This window comes from Oryzias melastigma, linkage group LG12 (assembly GCF_002922805.2).
Source record: "Oryzias melastigma strain HK-1 linkage group LG12, ASM292280v2, whole genome shotgun sequence".
Lineage (NCBI taxonomy): Eukaryota > Metazoa > Chordata > Actinopteri > Beloniformes > Adrianichthyidae > Oryzias > Oryzias melastigma.
This window is the reverse complement of record NC_050523.1, coordinates 13,762,281-13,782,474: the sequence shown is the minus strand read 5'-3', so window position 1 is coordinate 13,782,474 and position 20,194 is coordinate 13,762,281. Positions and strand designations below refer to the sequence as shown.

The window sequence follows — 20,194 nt, the reverse complement described above, 5'->3', positions numbered from 1 at the left end:
ATGATACTAATGATATTTTATTTCAGGCATATATTATACATGAAGCAAAAGCTGAATAAATTGTTACCCCTTTGCACTAGAGCCTAGACCAAATGTATCCCTACACCCAGTGCACCCACTGTATATTATTCTCTAAAAAGTACACATTCAGTTTCAGATACCTGCATAAATAAACTCGTGGAAACATCCAACACACATTTGTCCTTTACTAAATTGGTCACAAATTATTTCAATTTAAATGTTATTTTCCAACACACCCAAATGCATATTCACATTATTTAACATTTATTTCTTAAATACAAATATCACAGTTCATATATGTTGTGTTCAAGCACATATAGTTTTGCCAAACACTATCCTGGTTGTCAAATCTTTAAATATTCTACACATGCTTGTTTGTTGTCAAATTGATCACTATGAGTTAATGATGAGTTTTTGTTTAGGAAATTTTATCATTAAAAGTATCAATATTGGTACTGGTAGTAGTAATAGTTGTATAAGTAGTGGTAATAATAGTTCATTGTACTACAATAACTACTCAAAAAACTTCTCTCACACAGCACTTTGAAACAGGAACTCTTGCGCAAAAATGCTGATTAACGACATTTGCATATTGGGAAGTTTGGTTGGGACGATACTCCGTGAACGCAGCATCGAGTGGAGGTCACGTGCGCTGGAATACAGGCAAAGCAGAAGAGGGTCTGAAAATATTACAAACCGAGTGGGCGGGACTCGAACACCGCTGCAGCTAGCTTATAAACTCCTGTCTGTACTTTACCCTCATCTCTTTTTTAGCAGACTTTCTTCCGAAGAAACCTTCGCTTTAAAAAGGTAAGGTAACATTTAGACCAACTTGGTGTGTCCTCGATTATTTTCTCCGAAACTTCAGACTTCAAAGCAGCGGTTGGTGTTCTGCTCAAAAGGGTGTGCCGTAGTAGTTTTTTTTCTTTCGAAGTTAACTGTAACGTTTTCTGCTTCTTGAGTAATTGTTGGAGCAATTGTTTTTACAGTGAACTTATGGATTTTTGTCCTTAGCTGTTGTATTTGTGGTACATAGTGGATGGATATGTTTTATAACATCATTTTTTCCATCTTATGTCAGCGTTCTTTTCAATTCCTTTCATACTGCTGTACATTTTCAGCGAATTCATTGACCTAACAGGTTTCTAATCCAGTTATTAGCATTCCTAGAATTACTTTATGTATATTTTTGACTATCGGGTTGAGTGACATATGTGAGGTCGCGTGTCACACAAACCCCGCTCAAAAAGTAATTTTCTTTTCGTAAATGGAGTCGTGTGGTGCTCACATTTGCACACATTTGACTACACAATGCTTAGGACTGTGTGTTATTTGCCTACAATGTACAGGGTTGTTGTATTTTTCTGGTTCAACGAGGGTCAAGTTCATGTTTCTAGAAAAATTAGTTGATACATACGGAACTATTTGTTTGAAGGAAATCATGCGCCTCATTTCCACTGAACCACTGTTAGACACACGATCTTTGTTTGTCAGGTCATTACTGACCAAAAGCTGCTAAGTTCAACTTTATTGTTCAGAAAAATACTCTTTATTTTACTGTAGTTTTAAATATTTACAATAGTTGAATTATTAGTGTAATATTTTCCGTATACATCCAATATATTTGTTTTAGACGGAAACAAACACAAGTTCTTTTCAAAATAAAATACACCCTGTCATGCAAGATCATCTGCTGCAACAGATTAACATGTTTTAAAAATGCAGAAATGACAGCTTAATGACTTTGGTGCACTGTCATCCTTTTTCTCCTTCTATTTAACATAAAAATGAAAACATTTAACAATTATAAAAGCTATACATTTAAATGTATTTATGGTATATACTTTCCATCTGAACAGCCACACTGCTGTGCAGCAAACATAATATTTGCTATAAAAACGAACAGCTCTGACATAGATTACCATCATTTTGCTCATTTGAGGAGTGGAAATGCGCACAAAACCTCCTGATTAGTAGTTATTTTACCAATATAAGATTACCTCAATTTAAAAATCTAAACATAAATTACAAAACTTTACTTTATTTATTTATTTATTCTAAGAATTAGCATTTTTTTCATTGAAGCTAAAGAACACAAAAAGAGGGATAAAAGACCCACTTGTTGCTCCAGGACTTATAGTCACAAACTATATTAGATGAATGCTAAAACCTATCCTTTCTGCCACAGTTAAGACTTGATGTTTAGCTTAATATTTGTGGTGACAACATATGTGTAAGGTTATCTCTGCATGCATGAAAACAGTAGAGAAAGCCCACTACCTCTCCTCTCAGTGGAGTAATTACAGGTGTGTCCAGACAAACACCAGCTTAATGGGATCCTGGAACACCCACGCTCAAGTGGGACACCAGAGAGCTGTAGACAAACAAGCGCTATGGAAACCATCTCTGATAATGAACTCTAAAACATATTGATCAAAGTTAACACTTAAACTTTACAGTAATCTGTCTGCTTTTTCTTCATGCTTTGTTATACACAAGTCCATATGGCAATCCCGTCTGAGCTTCTGTAATTTGATCTCTTGTAGCTTTCAGGAACCTCCAGTTTGGAACTCCATTCTATTCCTACAATGGCAGCCGTAAGTCTGATGTTTCCTCCTGAGCGTGTGGACAAAATTTACATGTTAATTTTGCATGAACATTGTAGATACATATCTGGAAATCCAAATCCCTGACTTGATTTGCTTGTTCTGGATGCTTTTTAATGTCACAATAATAGCGTTCATGCATCTGTTCATTTAACCGCTATAATTTGTACTTTTAAGGAATTCTTGTCGTTATTATCTTTTGTGCAGATCGGAAACCGTGGAACAGTGACTGAGGCGTCCGGCTTCAACGCCGACAATGATGCCCAGGAGCTGAGAAAAGCCATGAAAGGAGCTGGTGAGTCTCTCAGACACAGTCGGATCCATCATTAGCAAAGTGTCTTACAGTAACGTTTAAGAACTAGACGTTACTTAGTCAAATCGAATTTAGACATAAAGCAGTAATGCATACTTTGCTGATCATGCTGCAAACTAATCTCTTGTCTGCTTCCAAAACAATGAAGGCATATATGTGCAGAGGCAGCAGACGTGGAGTTTTTTTTCCCTTTTTTTCTGCAAATCTGTTGTAAGGAATGTTGATGTTGTTATGGTTTATTAGTCTAATCGTCTGCCCCTGACTCTACTTTACCCTCCTTTGGAAACAGATGGTTTCTATGCCAACAATCCGTGCTGTGTCAGCCTGATCTTTAGGGCTGCAGGAGCATTGTCTGCTTCTGTTTCACACTCATTTGCAGCTTAACTGTCTAAAAATACACCCGAGTAACTTTTTATTGTGCCTCAATTTTTCCCTTTTAGGCACAGATGAAGCGGCTATCATCAAGATCCTCGTGCACCGCACCGTCGCTCAAAGACAGCGCATCAAGTTGGCGTACAAGCAAGCTGTTGGCAAGGTGAGACTGGAGGAAGCCAAGTTGACAGACATCAAAAATCAACTGTCTTTAGCAAGATGGATAGACTCCTAGAAATGTTGAACTGGGAGCGTTTTTTTTTCCAGGTAGTGTATTTAAGGTTGAGTTAACCATTAATCAAAAACCTGAAATCACTTTGAAATATTTAACAAACGACACAGACGGTACTTCTATGAAAAGCGGAAGGCTCTTTCCACAGCAAACATACCCTGTGTCTACAGACATGTGTTATCTACTGCCTGTTTCTTTGTATCGTCATCATAAGGGATCAATAAATTAACTAAAGCAGATGTTTGGAAGTTTTACGGTATTGACATAAAGAGATAATAGGTATCTCGCCGCATAGTGTCCAGTAAAAGGTCAATAAAATGAGCAGGGGCTTCGTTGCATGAGCTGATTGTGAGTGCAGCCCTGGCAGGCAGAGACGGTGAGTCATGCTGCATGAGGTGACACCCACATGTGGTCCCGTTCTGGGGTTGTACTGAACAAATCCTCTGTTCACGCAGCCGTTTTCCAAAAACCACGCCCTCTGGGGGAGCCGCCGGAAAATGTTGCGTAGTTTCCTGTTTTTAATTGACTGTAACTTAAGTCAGTCAGCCTTTCTGAACGTCTTCCGATTAATGAATCTAACCCCTCCTCCCCACAGGACCTGCCTGATGATCTGTCATCAGAGCTGAGTGGACACTTCCAGAGTGTGGTTCTGGGTCTGCTAATGCCTGCGCCTGTGTATGACGCCTATGAGCTGAGGACTGCTATGAAGGTCAGAGGTCTTTGATACATGTGGGTCATCGTAGTGACTCTACTTACCAGCGATACGCATTTTTGCACCACCATAAACAAACACTTATAAAGCCTATATCTGAGTCCTGTGTGATGATTAAGTGTTTGTAAATTGCATTTTCTTTCCCTGTTGTCTGAGAGAAATCCTTCACTATTTCTCTCTCTGAACAAATAAGTGTTCAACTGCTTCCCTCTCTATTTGGGACAGGGGGCTGGAACAGAGGAGGCCTGTCTCATCGATATTCTGGCTTCAAGGTCTAATAGTGAAATAAAAGCCATTAATGAGGTCTACAAGAAAGGTGACTGCTTTGAAACTCATTTCTTTCATTGTGTGTGTCTCCGTGGCTCCCTATGGTCTCTGAATTACATAAGATATCATATAGCAGTGCTTAAGGCCCATTATTAGAGCAGAGGATGCTGTAAATTATGTATAATGCTATTCTTTGTGCGGCAGCTCAGTGTTTCTCCATGATGGAAACAAAAGAGTGTGATAAGACATTTTGGGAAGTGTTTTATTTTAATTAAATCACATTAAAGGAAATCTCTGTGGTCATTTTATAATGATGTCTGCAGACAAAGGTTATAAAAGCAAAATAAATGACAAATACTATTTTTTTCTAATGGCAGAATATGGGAAGACCCTGGAAGACGCCATTTGTGGGGACACTTCTGGGATGTTTCAACGGGTTCTGGTCTCGTTACTGACGGTGAGCAGTCGGTGACTCTGAAAGCGATTGTTGCAAAGTGTAGTAATCTATTGCTGTGGTTGTCTGAAAACACTGGTATCATTTTTCTTCCTGTTTAACCAAATAGAGTGGTCAGTATCTCATATGACCCTTGTGAACCTTCTGATGGTGATGGTGATGGCGCTTGTTCAGAAGTGGTTGAACATGCAAACTTTTGAGGAATTGGCTTGTTCTTCCACAAATTGAGAGAAAAAAAAAGTCACTCTCTGACAGACTACATTAGTATATTGTGTTTAGAATGGAGTTTGAAATCCTTGCAAAGAGTTTATTTCTCTCTTTTTTTTAATGCTGCAGGCTGGACGGGATGAAAGTGATAAAGTGGATGAAGCCCAGGCTGTGAAAGATGCCAAGGTAATGCTTCCCAGTTTGTGATTGAAATTATGTTTATAAACCATAATTATAAATATGAATACCACATATCTTCCCCAGAGGAGTGTAATGGACATGTGGGTCAGATTTCTTTGTAATGTCTTTGACTGCAGGAAATCTTCGAGGCTGGCGAGGCCCGATGGGGCACAGATGAAGTGAAATTCCTCACAGTGCTGTGTGTGAGGAACCGAAACCATCTGCTGCGAGGTACACTCATGAGAACCAGGATGTCTTAAATTCTTGTGTTAGCCTCATAGTTTTATAAACTGTTTCTCCAGCAAGGCTTTCCCTGCATGTTTTTTTTTTGTTGTGTCTAACTTACCTGATTCAGCTGATCAGCTCTTTTGGAAACTGATGCTTTACTGACCCCATGTGGTCATTGTTGGAAGTCTTACATTTTCCATAAAGGAATAAGAGACATTTGTCAATTACACCAAGATTCAACGAAACATTGTTTTGTCTTCCAGTGTTTGAGGAGTATAAGAAGGTTTCTGGGAGAGAAATTGAGGACAGCATCAAGAGGGAGATGTCCGGCTCCTTGGAGGATGTTTTTCTGGCTATAGGTCTGTATTTACATTGATGTGTGGCTTCAAATTTACATTCAGTGAGTAAAGAAAAAAAAAAATCTAGTATGAACGTTTAGATTTTGAGATTTGATCTTTTTCCTCATTTGATCTATTGCCTGAGGGAACTGTGAATTTGGTGTGGTGAATCAGCAATCATTTGGTGGTTTAATCACCCCCTCCTAACCAACTCCTGATGCTGACAGTTAAACAGGGAGAAGCATGGGTCCCCGTTTTTTAGGATTTTCGTTTGCACCCCAGTCTCCCACCTTCAGGGTGCTATTCCAATCAACCACAGAATTACTTGAAGATTATAAAATACATTTGAACGAATTTCATTGAAAGTTTTACTAACAATCAGTCGGGTACAAACTGAAAACAGAACAAGCGGTTTTGCTTGGTAAATGAAAAATTGCAGTTCATTATTTTTCTTTGAACTTCCTTAAAAATGCACTTCAGTATCGTTATGTGGTCTGCCTTTTGAAATATAAACTTACAAAAAATATTCCAGCTCAAGTCTGGTGCACTTAAAACTATAAAGTTCCTGATGTATGGAAAAACAATAATGTAAGACATATTGTCACATTCATTTCTATCCTCATCCAATGATATTTATATTAATAAAGCAAAAATAAATCATATGCGCAGACGGTGGTTAAAAAAGGATTTGGAAACCTCTGGATCAGCAAGTGGTTCCACTTCAAAAGAGGAGGTCTGTAGTGTTCATCGCAGACACGCTTCATTTTAGACAGCTATTTGGTCATGGTGGAGAAGATGCAGTCTGACTGTTTAAGGGTGTGGACAGGTGTCTGTGATACAGGTAACCAGTTAAAACAGGCGACATTAATACAGGTAACCAGTGAAGGATAGAAGATGCTTATTTGATTTGTCTTAATCGCAGTTCTGTGATTTATTTATGAACCTGAATGGTATTCAACAGTCTTAATTGGTTCTATGGTCTTGCCCAGAGCATAAATAAATAGTCCCTTGGCTTGTTATCTAAAAAAAACAAAACAATTTAGTAGTTAATGTTGGTAGACTACAAGTGATGGACAAAAGCTGATATAGAAACATTCCCTCATGTGACTAAAAACACAAACAAGATGATTGTGATACTGAAGTACCATAGAAACGAGCTGTTTTTCTATCCTTAATAGTAGCTGCAGTGATGCTGCTCATTAGATGGGAGTTCAACAAATGAGAATCTGATACTTTTACAAATGAAAACAGTTCTTCCAAACCAGGCATGTGTCGATTTGTGTTTGCCGCAGAATGTTGCACATCCTTTATGAATATTAAGAGGAGAATGCTTCTTTTCTATCACATTTTCAAGATAATGATACCAGCCATTACAAAAATTGTGTTTTTTATGTCTTTTGCTAAAGGCCATCTGGATGTTTTCTTTATTCTATTTAAATGTATGCCAAAGGTCAATTTTGCCCCCTCCAAAACAACAGAATTGTGTATTCCCCTCACCTTTGAGCACATGAAGTGTTTGTCTGTCCATCTGAGATGAACTTGTATTTCATGCTTCATTTGTTTTGATGCTCCACAGTGAAATGCCTGAGGAGCAAGCCAGCATTTTTTGCAGAGCGATTATACAAATCCATGAAAGTGAGTATTTTTTTTTCTTCCCCTTGCGCTTCCATGAGATATAATGCTAGGTGCCGGAGAACATATCTGCAATACTTATATTTCCTTTAATTATTGGAATTAAGTCCCACTCCAAACATCTTTAATCCATCTTAGAATATTACCAGAATTTTCAGTGGGTCTTTAAAATTATTTGTGATATCTGTATTTTTCACCATAGTTTGTCACATTATCAATGTGGAAATTTTGTCTAAAAAAACAAAATGAAGTGGTTTTGTTTGTTTCATCAAACATGAACCCAGAGAATCGTCAGTGTCTTGTTTCTTCCTTTGTCAGGGCTTGGGCACCACAGACACCGTCCTCATAAGAATAATGGTGTCCAGGGCAGAGATTGACATGCTGGACATTAAGGAGCACTTCTTGAAGATGTATGGAAAGAGTCTGCACTCCTTCATCAAGGTGAGGGGCGGAGCTATGCTGGCGTCAGCGGAAGATTAGCAGTAAATCAGCATGAAGTAATAATGATAATCACAGTTCTAACTTTGATTTGTGCTGGATTTTTGCTAAGAAATGTATGCATATGGTCAGTATGAAATGTAGTTTTTTTTATTATCTAAAATTTTTTTTTTCATTTGAATGGATGAGCTGCTATTCTTTAGCATTTATATGTTTTACTCCTTTTCTCCTCTTAGGGAGACACATCTGGGGATTACCGTAAAATCCTGCTGGAGCTTTGTGGAGGCGAGTGAAGGAGAAGAATCACAACAGCTTTCAGAAAAATCTTTACTCTAAAAATCATTCCCTTTTTTATGTTTTCTGCTTAAAAAAAACAAAATTCCTGTTTTACACTTTGCAATACTAATTAAACCAAACGCCTGAGACATTTTACACATTTGCCTCTCTGTTATTGATGCTGGATGAACTTGTGCTCTTATGGAGTTCTTGCATCTTTAAATGAATCAAATGAATAGTTATGACCTCCTCCAGCTTTTACAAGTCCAACGTCCTCGCCGTCAGTCAAGACCATTTGTTTAATTGATGCCACCTCCTCATGTGTTGAGTCAGCCCTGTATCATTTGACTTAATTACATTAACGGGTTGATAGCCTGATTTGGTTGGCAGTAAAGGGTGCACTAATCAATTTAAAGAGGACCTGACCGTCTCTCAAAGTAAGTTACAGCTTTATTGTAGTACTCAAGGTGACCACTAGGTGGAGGTAAAATAATTGTTTTCACAAAGCTCCCATCAAAGTGACCCCAAGCAGAGCAGTCAGGATGCACACAGCTGCATGCATATTTTAGGTTTAAAAAAAAACATCTGACAACTTTAGCTTCATGTAATGCAGTATTTGTAACACCGTTACTCCTGGTTTTGTGCTCCTCATCTCTAAAAAAAAAAAAGGGCTTTTCCTCTTGCTAAACCAGCTGTGGCTGTGCAACATCCTCAAAACCACCCACCCACCCTCTCTCTCTCTCTTTCTGTAACAAGAGATTACATCCTGTAAAAAGCTCATCTGATCAGCTCTTCATAATATTGCACTCCTGAACAACTGCTCCCATTCATGGTTTTCTCCTAAGGGGCCGCCATCTGGTGAAAACCTCATTTAGTCTATTCGGATTTGATGAGAATCCTGGAAAGGCTGAGCGATTATCTCGCGGTGCACAGTTACCGTCGGGGATGCGTTTGCCTCATTGCAGTCGTTTTCCTGACTGGTGTACAAATATTTTAAAACATTTGACACTTTAACGGGAGTCCTAGTGTGTCATTGAAACAAATTCTTTCCCCATGAAGATGTTTTTTATTGTAAAGTAACCGCTTTGCTTAGAGAAAAACAAAGCCTAAGAAAGCAAACACTAATTGTTCAGGAGCTTTATATAGTTTTAGTCCTACTTGTGGCTGTAGCTTAGCATTTTTTCTTAGAAAGAAGTTTCCTCCGTGACTCGTGGGAGTGAGAATATGTGGCCAAACATGCAGATACAGCTCTCCTTCTGCTGCTTGGTATATGAATATCCTAAATAGCTGAGCAAACACAGAGGTGCAAATTCACTATGGCAACGGACATGCTGTGCATAGCAAATGTTTCCAACGGATGAGATTTCCTGAGGCATAACTTAGACCTCTTACTGTTGACATGTGGGTGGGGAGCTCGGACAGGAGATCATTATTACCAATATAGAAGAGCTGCTGTTGTTAACAAGAAGGCAGATGATGCTGGTTTCAAACCCTCACCTGGAGTCGGAAACGTGGAGGCAAACCTTTCAATAAAGTAATGCAGCAAGATCACAGTCTGAGGAGATCCTACATGATGTTGCAGAAACTGATATCAGAACCTTGAATAATGCAGGATGCAGCAGTTTTTTTCTTCCAGTTGGAGTAAAATCTGTGTCCCTTTAGGTTTACACTTGTAGTTTTTACAACCAGAAAGGAACAGAAATCAGTTGTTTTGGTTTAGTTTGTCTGCATTTCCTGTATTTGTTGCAAGTTTACAAATCATTTTTTAAAAAGTTTTCCTTAAAACATGGCAAAAGAACCAAATAAATCATTTGAATATCCTGAACCCGTTTCAATAATTTTTTCAAAACAGAAAATACTAGCTAAGAAATAAAAAAAAATGTAGGTATTATTGCCAAAAAACTGCACTTTTTGGGTTTGTTTTGTTAATAAAAGATGATTTCTTGCAAAAGAACATTTAATTTGAGATCACTTTGATGAAAATAACATGTCCTTGTAGATTTTTTGTAATGATGGAGGACAAACCTTAAGAAAATTCAGCTTAAAATTGCATTCTTGACTATTTTTTAATCATTGTGAATCAGGAGAAGACAAAAAAATGCAGTTTTATAAAAAGAGCTTATTATAAAAACACCAAGCAGACCACAAGCTCCATTTTCTGAGCTCTCAGAAACAATGAGGGGAAGGGGGGCGGGGTTGCAGTCCAGCCCTCAACTCAGAGGTAAATTTACACTGATTCTCCACAGAAACTATGTCATAGAAAATGTCAAAGGTTTTGATTTTTAGCTAAAATGTTACTTCATCATAGTCATAAGAGCCCTGGGAACGTCTTTAAAATAGATCAAAGTTGTAAGTTTTAACCAGCAGTTTCAAAGAATTACTCTGAAGCAAAAATAAATGAAAAATTTCGTTCTATTCAGTCTTTTTTTTAAACATAATAAATCATTTAAAAATGTATTTCACTTCAAACAGAAATAAAAACAGCTCTGACTTATTTTCCCACAACAAAAAAGAACAACTCTACCAGGAACCAAAATGCAAAAAAAAAAAAAAATTCTCATCAGATTTTGTGGGAATCTGAGAAAGACCCAGAAGCGTCATCGATTCTTTTCTTCTGTTGCTTTTCTAAGACCACATCTTCTCAGCCTCCAGACTTTTTTCAGTTTGCATCATCATCTCTCTGTGATGCAAGAAAACAAACTGGATTCATTGCAGCTTCCAGCTGCAGTGCAGCAGCTGTTAGTCACAACCATCTTCCCATCATAAGAAAGGTGATGCAAGAGTTTTGCATTGTTTTCCAAACATAATAAAAACTGTTTAAAAATTCTGTTTTTGTGCCGTTACTCACCAAAGAAAAAAAAAGAATTATTGAATGAAAGCACTGATTTGAATCTGTATTTTCTGAACATGCTCTCACCGTCCACTAAAGTTGTCACGTAAATGATATTAGGTGTTTCCTCCACCACATCTGAACGAGAGTCGCTTGTTGGATCAGAACAAGGAAAATAAATCAGACAACACAAACTGGAGTTTAATTCAAAATGAGTAGAAACAGACCGTTCCAGATGGGCCTGAAAAAGTCAGGGGTGAGAAGTGAGACAGATGGAGCCCTAAATCGCACTAACATTAGACAGACATGCACTTTTGACAGTGATTAAAGCTGAAACAGAATTGGATTTTAAAACTACAGGGGGAATCTATTTGGATGAAAATCATTTTCTTGAGCGCCATCAGCATGCAGGAAAATTCTGTGCATCGGAAGAGATCATTTACAACTTTCCGTATAAGAATCTGGGTTTTTCTTTCAATTCTTACAATTAGTAAAAGTGTTGCCTACACATAATGACCTACAACAAATCTAGAATATGACCTGTATCCACTTGAAACCAGTTTAAACTCAATGACTCAGTTTCAACTCATAAAGAGGACATCCAATACCAGCCGAACAAGATTTAAAAGATCCTTCTCTTTAACATCTGGTGTTTTTCCAGAATCACTGAAAATATTTGCAGTCCAACCCCTCCAAAAAAGGGCCAAACTGGCCAAGACACAAATGAGTAACTACAGGCCAATATCAAATCTGCCATTTTTAAGCAAAATAATTGAAAAAACAGTTTTCCCTCGGTCAAATAAATTCTTATTAAGAAACGTCTGCTATGATGTCTTCCTGTAAGGCTTCTGAGACCGTGAATAATAATGACATACATTTGAACACAGACAGTGAAAATATATTAGTGCTAGTTTTATTGGATCTCAGTGATGCATTTGATACTATATTACTCAAACTTCTGGGACACTACCAAATTGGTTTAAAACGTACTTGGAAAACAGGAAATATTTTGTATCAAGTGGTAACTTTGCATCTGAGATAACAGAAATCACATGTGGAGTTCCCCAAGGCTCCATCCTAGGACCACTTGTATTTAATATTTACATGCTCTCACTGGCCCAAATTACTGTATAAAGAACATTAGTTACCATAGCTGAATTAATTAGATGATTTATCTGGGCAAAGCTGAAAGTTTTTAAATCTTAAGTGGAGTTTTCATAATTTACAGAGACAGGCGAGGCTTTTATCCACAGTCCTACACTTAGAGCTGATGACAAATGGTCCCCAGATTTGCATTAACTAACAACTTGAATGAGTTTGACAGAAGTAGAGTTTATAAAAACTCAGCACAAGCAACTCATATCATGGTTCAGGCATCTCAGTGACCCCCAAGAACAGGTAAAGCATCATTCTGCTCATTAACAAAACTGAAGAAGTCTTCTTGACACCTCTGGATACTTACCTCCTTGATCTTTCATTTCATTTTTCCGCACCATCAATCAGAATTTATTTCCATGGTTGTGATGATACATTGCCCACAGCTGTAAGAGGCAGAGAAATATCTGATGAACAGAATCCATCCTCTTGCCTCTAAATCTATCATTATTTCTTTTTGATTTTTTGGCATTTCGACACCACTTCCCAACACTTCCTGTCAGTCAGCGGAGAGTTTGACGGCTCTTTGAAATTCTTTAAGTAAAATTACAATGATGACTGATTACTCTGATGGGTTTAAAATATTAATTTATCAACTGAGGCCTTGAAATGTCTATCATTTCTACAGCATAAATCATAAGGAAGTGTTAAAGTTATTCAAGACTCCAAAGTATTTCAAAGAAGAAACCTAAACAAACTGGTTCAGATGTAAGTTTATTAGTGTTTCAGGGAAAATATTTGGGAATCTAACTGTATGTGATACAACTGAAAGACTAAATTCAGCTTTTGGGGGAACTGCATCTTTAAAATCTCAATAGTTGTTTTTAATAATTTAGCAAGTTCTTATAACCCCCCCCCCCAAAAAAAAAACTATAATAATTCAGGTATTCTTGATATTTTAGCTTAAAAAAAGTAAAATAAAGAACAGATAGATCCTCTGTTAGAATCAATTCGTTGTTAAATATTACAACTTTTAATAGTTTTCAAGCAAAACTTTCTGTAAAGCTACAGAGACAACGCCACACATACAGTTTCCTATATTAGGATTTATATGTATCCTGTATATGGATTCAGCCTTTTTTATAATTGATCATTTATCATTTATTTTGCACTATTTAGATATTGTTATATAAAAAATACTTAAATAATCATCGATTTCAAAAGATGTTTAACAGTTTGATTAAAGTGTAAATAGTTTTTCTGGCGTCCCTGACTCAGAGGAGTACTTTTCATTTCAGTTAAGCTCTCAGACACGACTCTTTTCTGCTTTATTTCCCACTGCAGACACTGTGAACTCTGTGTGGGCTGGATCATTTGTCATTCATCACATCTTGTTGTGAAGCTTAAGTGATTCAGTGAAGACAGAAAATCCACGCCAGAGCTGAAAAATATGTTCAGTGGTTCCAAACTCTCTCCTGTGCATTCGGTGCATATGCAATAAAGTTTGAAATTTAAACAGAATTGGATTATGCCATGATAGATTTTCACAGAAAAGAAAAAGTTGCACCTTTGTTTTCTACAACTTACAGTTGTTACACAAGTCATCCTTGAATTGGTTACAGGTTGGAGTTCTTGCTCACAAAGCAAGTTTGTTAATAATTCGATTCTCGCAGATTGAGTGCACACAACAAAGATTTGTCACATCTCCGAACCCCTGAAGGCTCAATAAAATCCATTGGTTTAAGCTCAATGATCCGTGATGAAGTGGATTTTATCTATTGCAGTGGTGTGAGAAATTCTTCCTCTTTATCTTTTAGCTGCTCCCTTCAGCGAATCAATTGCCTCTAACTAATCCTATCCTTTGCACCCTCCTCAATCACACCAACCAGAGGTTGGAGGTTGCCACGGGAACGGTACATTTTGAACTGCATTTGGTGAAATTTGGTGGAGGATGAATTATGGTGTGGGCTTGTTTTTCCAGAGTTGGGCTCCCAACCTTGTGGGAACCGTTTGGAGCGGCCCCAACCAATCAGATGCTATGTGAAACCTTCGAAGCGTTTAATTGACAGATTCTCCCGAGTCCACGTTCAAGTGGTAGGGGTGTGGCCTTCCAGCTAGCTCACTTCTGATTTGTTGGAATACTCGGCATAAATGACTCAGATAAATTTGACCATACACTGCTTACTGACAACATCTGGATCCAAAATGGCCACTGGATTGAATTAATTTTTTCCATGCCGGAAGTAAACAGTTTTCTGAGGGTGATGTCACACTCGCTCAGTCCAGTTCTCAAATACAGTCAGTGGTTGGAACCAAAAGGACTAAGTTCTTTTTAACTTTTATTGTGAAGTTTTGCAAATATAAATTCTCAAAATTTGATCAACCAAAGAAACAGCATAATCCAAATTTATATAAGATGAAGTTCTCTTTTTATTAATTATTCTTTAAAAATAAATATAACTAAAGAAAGCATCAACTCAGCTGTGAAAGATTAGATGTAGCAACACACCTCTAGAGAAAGATGGACTTTATGACAAATCCTTCCACATTAAACCCATTTCCATTAACTAATTGTTTACAAAGCAGCCTCCCCTTTATTTGAATAACTCCAATATGTAGATTGCTCCTCGTAGTTTTGCATTTTTATGATCTCCGCAGCCGGTTTGCTTGGATGAAAGCAGTGCGTCAGTTATTCATGCCTCTCCGTGCAACGCTGTCCTTGAAGGCTGCAATAATTTCACTGCATAGACTTCTTATGCTTCCCGGGACAATATTCTATTCTTTTCTATCTTTTTCAACATATTCCTCATGACTCTCCATCTTTTTTAAAGACCTGTAGCATCCGACAGCTGTGTCATTACATCGTCTCCCACTGTAGGCACAGCTGGAGATGTATGATGTGTAAGTCTGAGCATTTGTTGTGTGTTCTCTGCTTTGTTGCTCACGTCAATTAAATATAAGTAATGGTGTCCTTGCATTTTCCATTCCAGGTAACAGTATTGCCATTTGCGTCTTCAACCTGAGCTCCTTTTATTTATTCAGCCTGCTATACCAGAAAATCCTGTACTTTACGCTAGAATGACAAGAATCTTTGCGTTGATTTGTTACCTCGACATGCAGATTTACAACTCAAACTCCATCAGCAAAACGAAAAGGAACGACTTGTCTAATGTAGGGGAAAAAAAGACAGAGGAACATTTTATGCCATTTTACATTATTCATCGTGTGAGCTACAAAGGGAAGGTCATTCTGTGCCTCAGTTTGGCAGAAAAAAAATCACATCTGGGGTTTACTGCAGAGCTTGGAACCAGAGAATATAAAATGTGAATCACTTTGCACTTTAAAACCCCGAATGTAGTGTGAACTTTAGAATTACTATATGATCTCAAAAGAGTTCAGAGTCTGACACTTGGAATGGAGAAATTTAAAAAGCCATTATTTCATTAGAGGAAAATGAAAAATGTCAGAGAAAATCGGAATGATCTTTCTTAACATTTCCAACTTTTTTGTTCAATAACACAACTTTAAAGCATTTTTGTATAAATTTTTCATCAATCAATATTCAATTATTTTTTTAGTTAAAAATACAATAAATATTCATTGAATCTAATTGATTTTGGGGTATTTTTCAGGCAAAAAAAGTTAGACGAAAATCTTATTTTCATAAAATATTGGATTTTTATAAAGAAGAAATTCTACTTTTTTGTATTTATTAGTTTTGTTAAAAGATTATTTGCATCAGCAAAGACTACTTTGAACAGAAATTTCTAAAAAGGTTTTTTATTTGAAAACATTTTAAATTAATCAGATAGAACTGATTTGCATATTTGTTCAAATTGAGGAATAAAATTAAATTTAGCATTTTTGAAGAGAAACTCATTCCTAAATATATATATTTTTCATGTGAATTGTTATTTCGTACATCTTTTTTTCTGTTTAGTGGCTGAAATTCTTGAAAAAAAAATCCTTTAGAAGTGTAAAAGTTCCTTAAATCTTGTGTTTTTGTTTTATGATTTACATTTCTTTTTTTCCCCCTAAAAACTTATGTATTAATGATCTGCGAAAAATAGTCCTTTTTCTTCTTTTTTTTAGTTTTGGTGCTTTTAAATGCTTTTTTTTTTTGTCTTGCAATAAGGACCACCACCTATATTAATCAATGCAAATTCTCTAAAAATGCTAAACGAAAAACTTTGCATTGACTTGGAATCATGTTGTAAATGAAACCTAAATGGCAGCACTTCCATGCAGAGTCCTGTCCATACCAATGAACAGAGAAGTGACCATCTGCAGCTCTCCAGCATGTGCCAGTTCTAATCACTGAACTAAATAGCTCTGGATCAAACGTCATCACCAAGTCCAACCCAGGCATTAATCTTTTTGGGTCTCAGCCACCTTATTGGCTTGCTGACATTTCAGCAGTCATCTCAGACATCGTTCTCCTAGCTCTCTGCACGCGCTCTCCTCCTTTCTCTCTATTTGAATCAGCAGCAGCAGGAGCAGCTCAGTGAGAAGCACATCAGGAAGGTCAGCTCTGCACACTCTCCACTCAGCTCCGCTAACATCAGCACAGGTGAGCTCCATGCTTTCATGCAGCCGTGATGAATGGACACCAACACCGTTTTTAACATGGGGTGTCATAGAACTAGAAAAGATTTGTTCTTTTTTTCATTAACACACTTCCCATTTTGTGTTTCTTGAAATGTCACTGGGGAACAAATTTTGTGTCTCCATGCAGGCAATAATATTGTGACTTATGATGTGCCATGGAAGTCATTTTTCAGAGGAAATAAATGCAAATCTTTTTCATTCATCATATTTTCTGCAATTTGTGCATGATGGGGTTCGAAATAACGGGAGCAAATATGTTTTTCTGGTAGCAGATTACTACTTCGCTCTTTATTTATAAATCATTTCATGCTTTATAATGTGGTGTGCGTGGGAAGGTTGTGTGTATTGTATTTTTTTATTTGTGTGAAAATATTTGCTTTTTCTTTTGGTTTTGAAGGTCTTTGTTTTTGCTCTTGGTTTTTTTAAATTGAAAAAATGTTTTTCTATGTGAAGCACTTTATAAGTGCTTGACAAATAAAGTTTTAGTGATGCATCAATTGGCACAACAAAAAAAATCTGAAGGAATTTAGGTGACACTACTGTTTCTACAGACTTCTGCAGAAACATTTAATGGCTGTTTCAAGCAGAAAATCATATTTAAATTGAAACTGATATTTATTTTTGCTAACACTGGTTGCAGATGACCTCTAATGATATGATGCAGTTTTATGGTTGAAGTCGAATTTAAAAAATGTAAGGAAACTTTTTGTCTTAATTGAAAGTGGGAATGTCTTAAACTAAATAAGGATTTTGGACACACAACACGTTCTTCCAGAAATTCTGAACCACAGCAGGAGTGAAAGTTGCCTTTTAACGCTTGTCATTCTGCGTCACACTTCTCAAGCAGAACTGCATGTTAATGGTTTTGCAATTGTATGAAAGCTCCTCTAACGAGGCACAAAGAGAAGGACAAGCCTGAGGACAACGAGCGCAGCAGTCAGCCAGGGAATCTCAGCCAAACTGACGGCAAAAAAATTCAAATAAGGCATTGAATTTTGATTAATTCTTGCTTCGCCAACAACTCGGCACTGGGAGAAACTGGAGGGACTCCTGTTCACTCGTTAACTGACTTCATTTTAATTCACTTGGATGCTCAAAAATGCAAAAACAAGAAAAATAGACTTCATTATTTACAGTTCATTTGAAAATTTAGATTCACAAAAGCAAAGGGTGTCCTCTACATGCCAACAAACCCTGTTCACATTTATGTTTGTTCTGTACAAACTTATGAAATCAATAGCATGTTTATTCCATTATTTGGTGCTTTGTAGATTTTGGTTTAAATTTCCTTTTTTTTCACCCAAAAAAAGAAGGAAGGCAAAAATTGTAATCCGGCACTTAGAGGAACAAATGCTTGTGTTTCATGCATAAATAGTCATACAAAACAAAATCCCACGGCAGCTAAAATGGGAAATGAAAATATCAGTTTAATACACTAACAGAAGTGGTGTTTTTGTACCTCTGCAGTAGGGGAATAATTCACCGCATAATTTTCTTCATTCTCTTGAGATGAAAACCTCCTGCCCCAGAGAGCAGATGCATTAAAGCACAGCCAACACAGTCATAAAGAAATATTTAAATTTTATAAGGAGATTAAGACAAACAAGTGGATTTTTTCCTGGAGAGCTCTAATCTGTGAGATGGAGGGAAACTTTTAAAGAATAGTAAAGCTGCAGGAGTCACTTTCTATAATGAAACAAAACATTTTCTCATTGGGGAAAACAGCAGAAAGGAGAAAGGAACATTTGTGAAGACCTCAAGCTTCACTGGCTGATTCCCGGAGGCACATTTATGAGAAAAAAACTGTTTTTTATATAAAAACTTGACACTTTTATCAATAACTAGCAGGAACATGCAAAAAATGAACAAAATCATTAAGCACCAGATGGAATAAAACAAAACTGATGCATACCTACAGATAAAATATATATGTTTATTCATGCAAATAAAGTGACTTAGGAAAAAACTTTATTTTAGAACTAACTTTCCCGTTTAAAGTGAAATTCTAAAATGATTTATAGATTTATTCTTGTACACAACAGCTGTGCGTCACAAGAGATGTTTGTTGATGCGTTCGCTGTGACAGGTGGATCGTGCAACCCCTTCTGTTGGTTCTTTGATGAATAAGTCAGGACAACATGATTCCTCTGCTTTTCCCCTCCTGACCGCCCCACTCACAGCTGCATGATCTGATATGTGCTCATGCATCTCAAGCGAAGCCGCCGCTTACAGACTTCAAATTCAGACCTGGTGGGTTACATACAGCACACGAGGGGATAAAATGGGACCCCGGGGCCGGATGTGGGCTCAAAAACTGTGTATTCTGAGGATGTTAAATGACTCGGAGCCAAATGCAGTCATTTAATGCTTTTAACACATTTCTCCATAATAGTTTAGTATGTAAATCAAGAGAAAATGTACAATTTGACATTTCCCAGCTCCTGGATTTACCATGACTTGTCATAATTTTGAACCTCATTAAACTGTGGCTGGTATTGTATAAATGGATGATATAAGCATGTAATGTCATCAACTGACTTCATCTAAATCTTGTTTACATTTTCCAGCCATCATGACAGCATGACCTTTGCAGGAGTTGTTAATGTTCTGTCATAATGGCTGTGATCCAGCTTTATTTTATTTCTCGCCGTGCAGGTATTCAGCTCCGCTCCCATGGAGGGTAATCACCTGGAGGGCAATCACTCCACTCGGAGCACGCCACCATCTGTGCTTCGAGATCAGACCGACAGTCGCGTTTATGAAGTCTCCGTGCAGAGCAACTCCAGCAATCTCAGCTCCCAGTTTGCAGATGTGGCTTTGCTGCAGACGTTCAAGCCGCTCATCATTCCCTGCTACGTCCTGGTGGTGATGGTGGGGGTGTTTGGGAACTACCTGCTGCTGTACGTCATCTGCCGAACCCGGAAGATGCACAACGTCACCAACTTTTTCATTGGAAACCTGGCGTTTTCGGACATGCTCATGTGTGTCACGTGCGTCCCTTTCACCCTGGCGTACGCCTTCAACCCACACGGGTGGGTTTTTGGTCGCTCAATGTGCTACTTGGTGTTCCTCATCCAACCTGTCACAGTGTATGTTTCGGTCTTCACCCTCACAGCCATCGCTGTGGACAGGTGGGTGGATCTGAAATGATGTGTCTTTGCAAATGTTCTTCCTCAGGTTTTTGTGTGGATTAAATATTTTAGAACTTTTTCTGTTTTGCACCCTATGGTAGTTTTTGGCTATGAATAGATCAATCATTGCTTGATCTATTCTAAAAGTATTATCAGATGACTTTTAATTATGATTATAAAGTTTTTAGCCAAAAAAATAAAAAAATAAAAATTGCATTAGTTCATTACTGAGATGTAGATTGGTGTGGAGCAAC

The 20,194-nt window shown here is 37.4% G+C and overlaps 2 protein-coding genes across 2 annotated transcripts in view; both read left to right on the top strand.

Moving 5' to 3' along the window:
- The first annotated feature begins 643 nt into the window (after positions 1-643).
- Positions 644-8,432, top strand: anxa4 (annexin A4). The gene is made up of 13 exons (XM_024299219.1): positions 644-831; positions 2,568-2,618; positions 2,835-2,922; positions 3,381-3,475; positions 4,140-4,253; positions 4,482-4,572; positions 4,901-4,980; positions 5,314-5,370; positions 5,502-5,595; positions 5,856-5,951; positions 7,507-7,565; positions 7,881-8,003; positions 8,237-8,432. The coding sequence occupies exons 2-13, from the start codon at positions 2,610-2,612 to the stop codon at positions 8,291-8,293; spliced, it is 963 nt and encodes a 320-aa protein (XP_024154987.1). The 5' UTR covers positions 644-831; positions 2,568-2,609; the 3' UTR covers positions 8,294-8,432.
- An 8,130-nt stretch (positions 8,433-16,562) lies between these two features.
- The window catches only part of LOC112163312 (prolactin-releasing peptide receptor), a 9,510-nt gene continuing 5,878 nt past the window's right edge, over positions 16,563-20,194 (top strand). The window contains exons 1-2 of the mRNA XM_024299649.2: positions 16,563-16,771; positions 19,465-19,940. Coding sequence (XP_024155417.1) covers positions 19,483-19,940 — 458 coding nt within the window. The 5' untranslated portion in view covers positions 16,563-16,771; positions 19,465-19,482. The remainder of the gene's footprint in view (positions 16,772-19,464; positions 19,941-20,194) is intronic.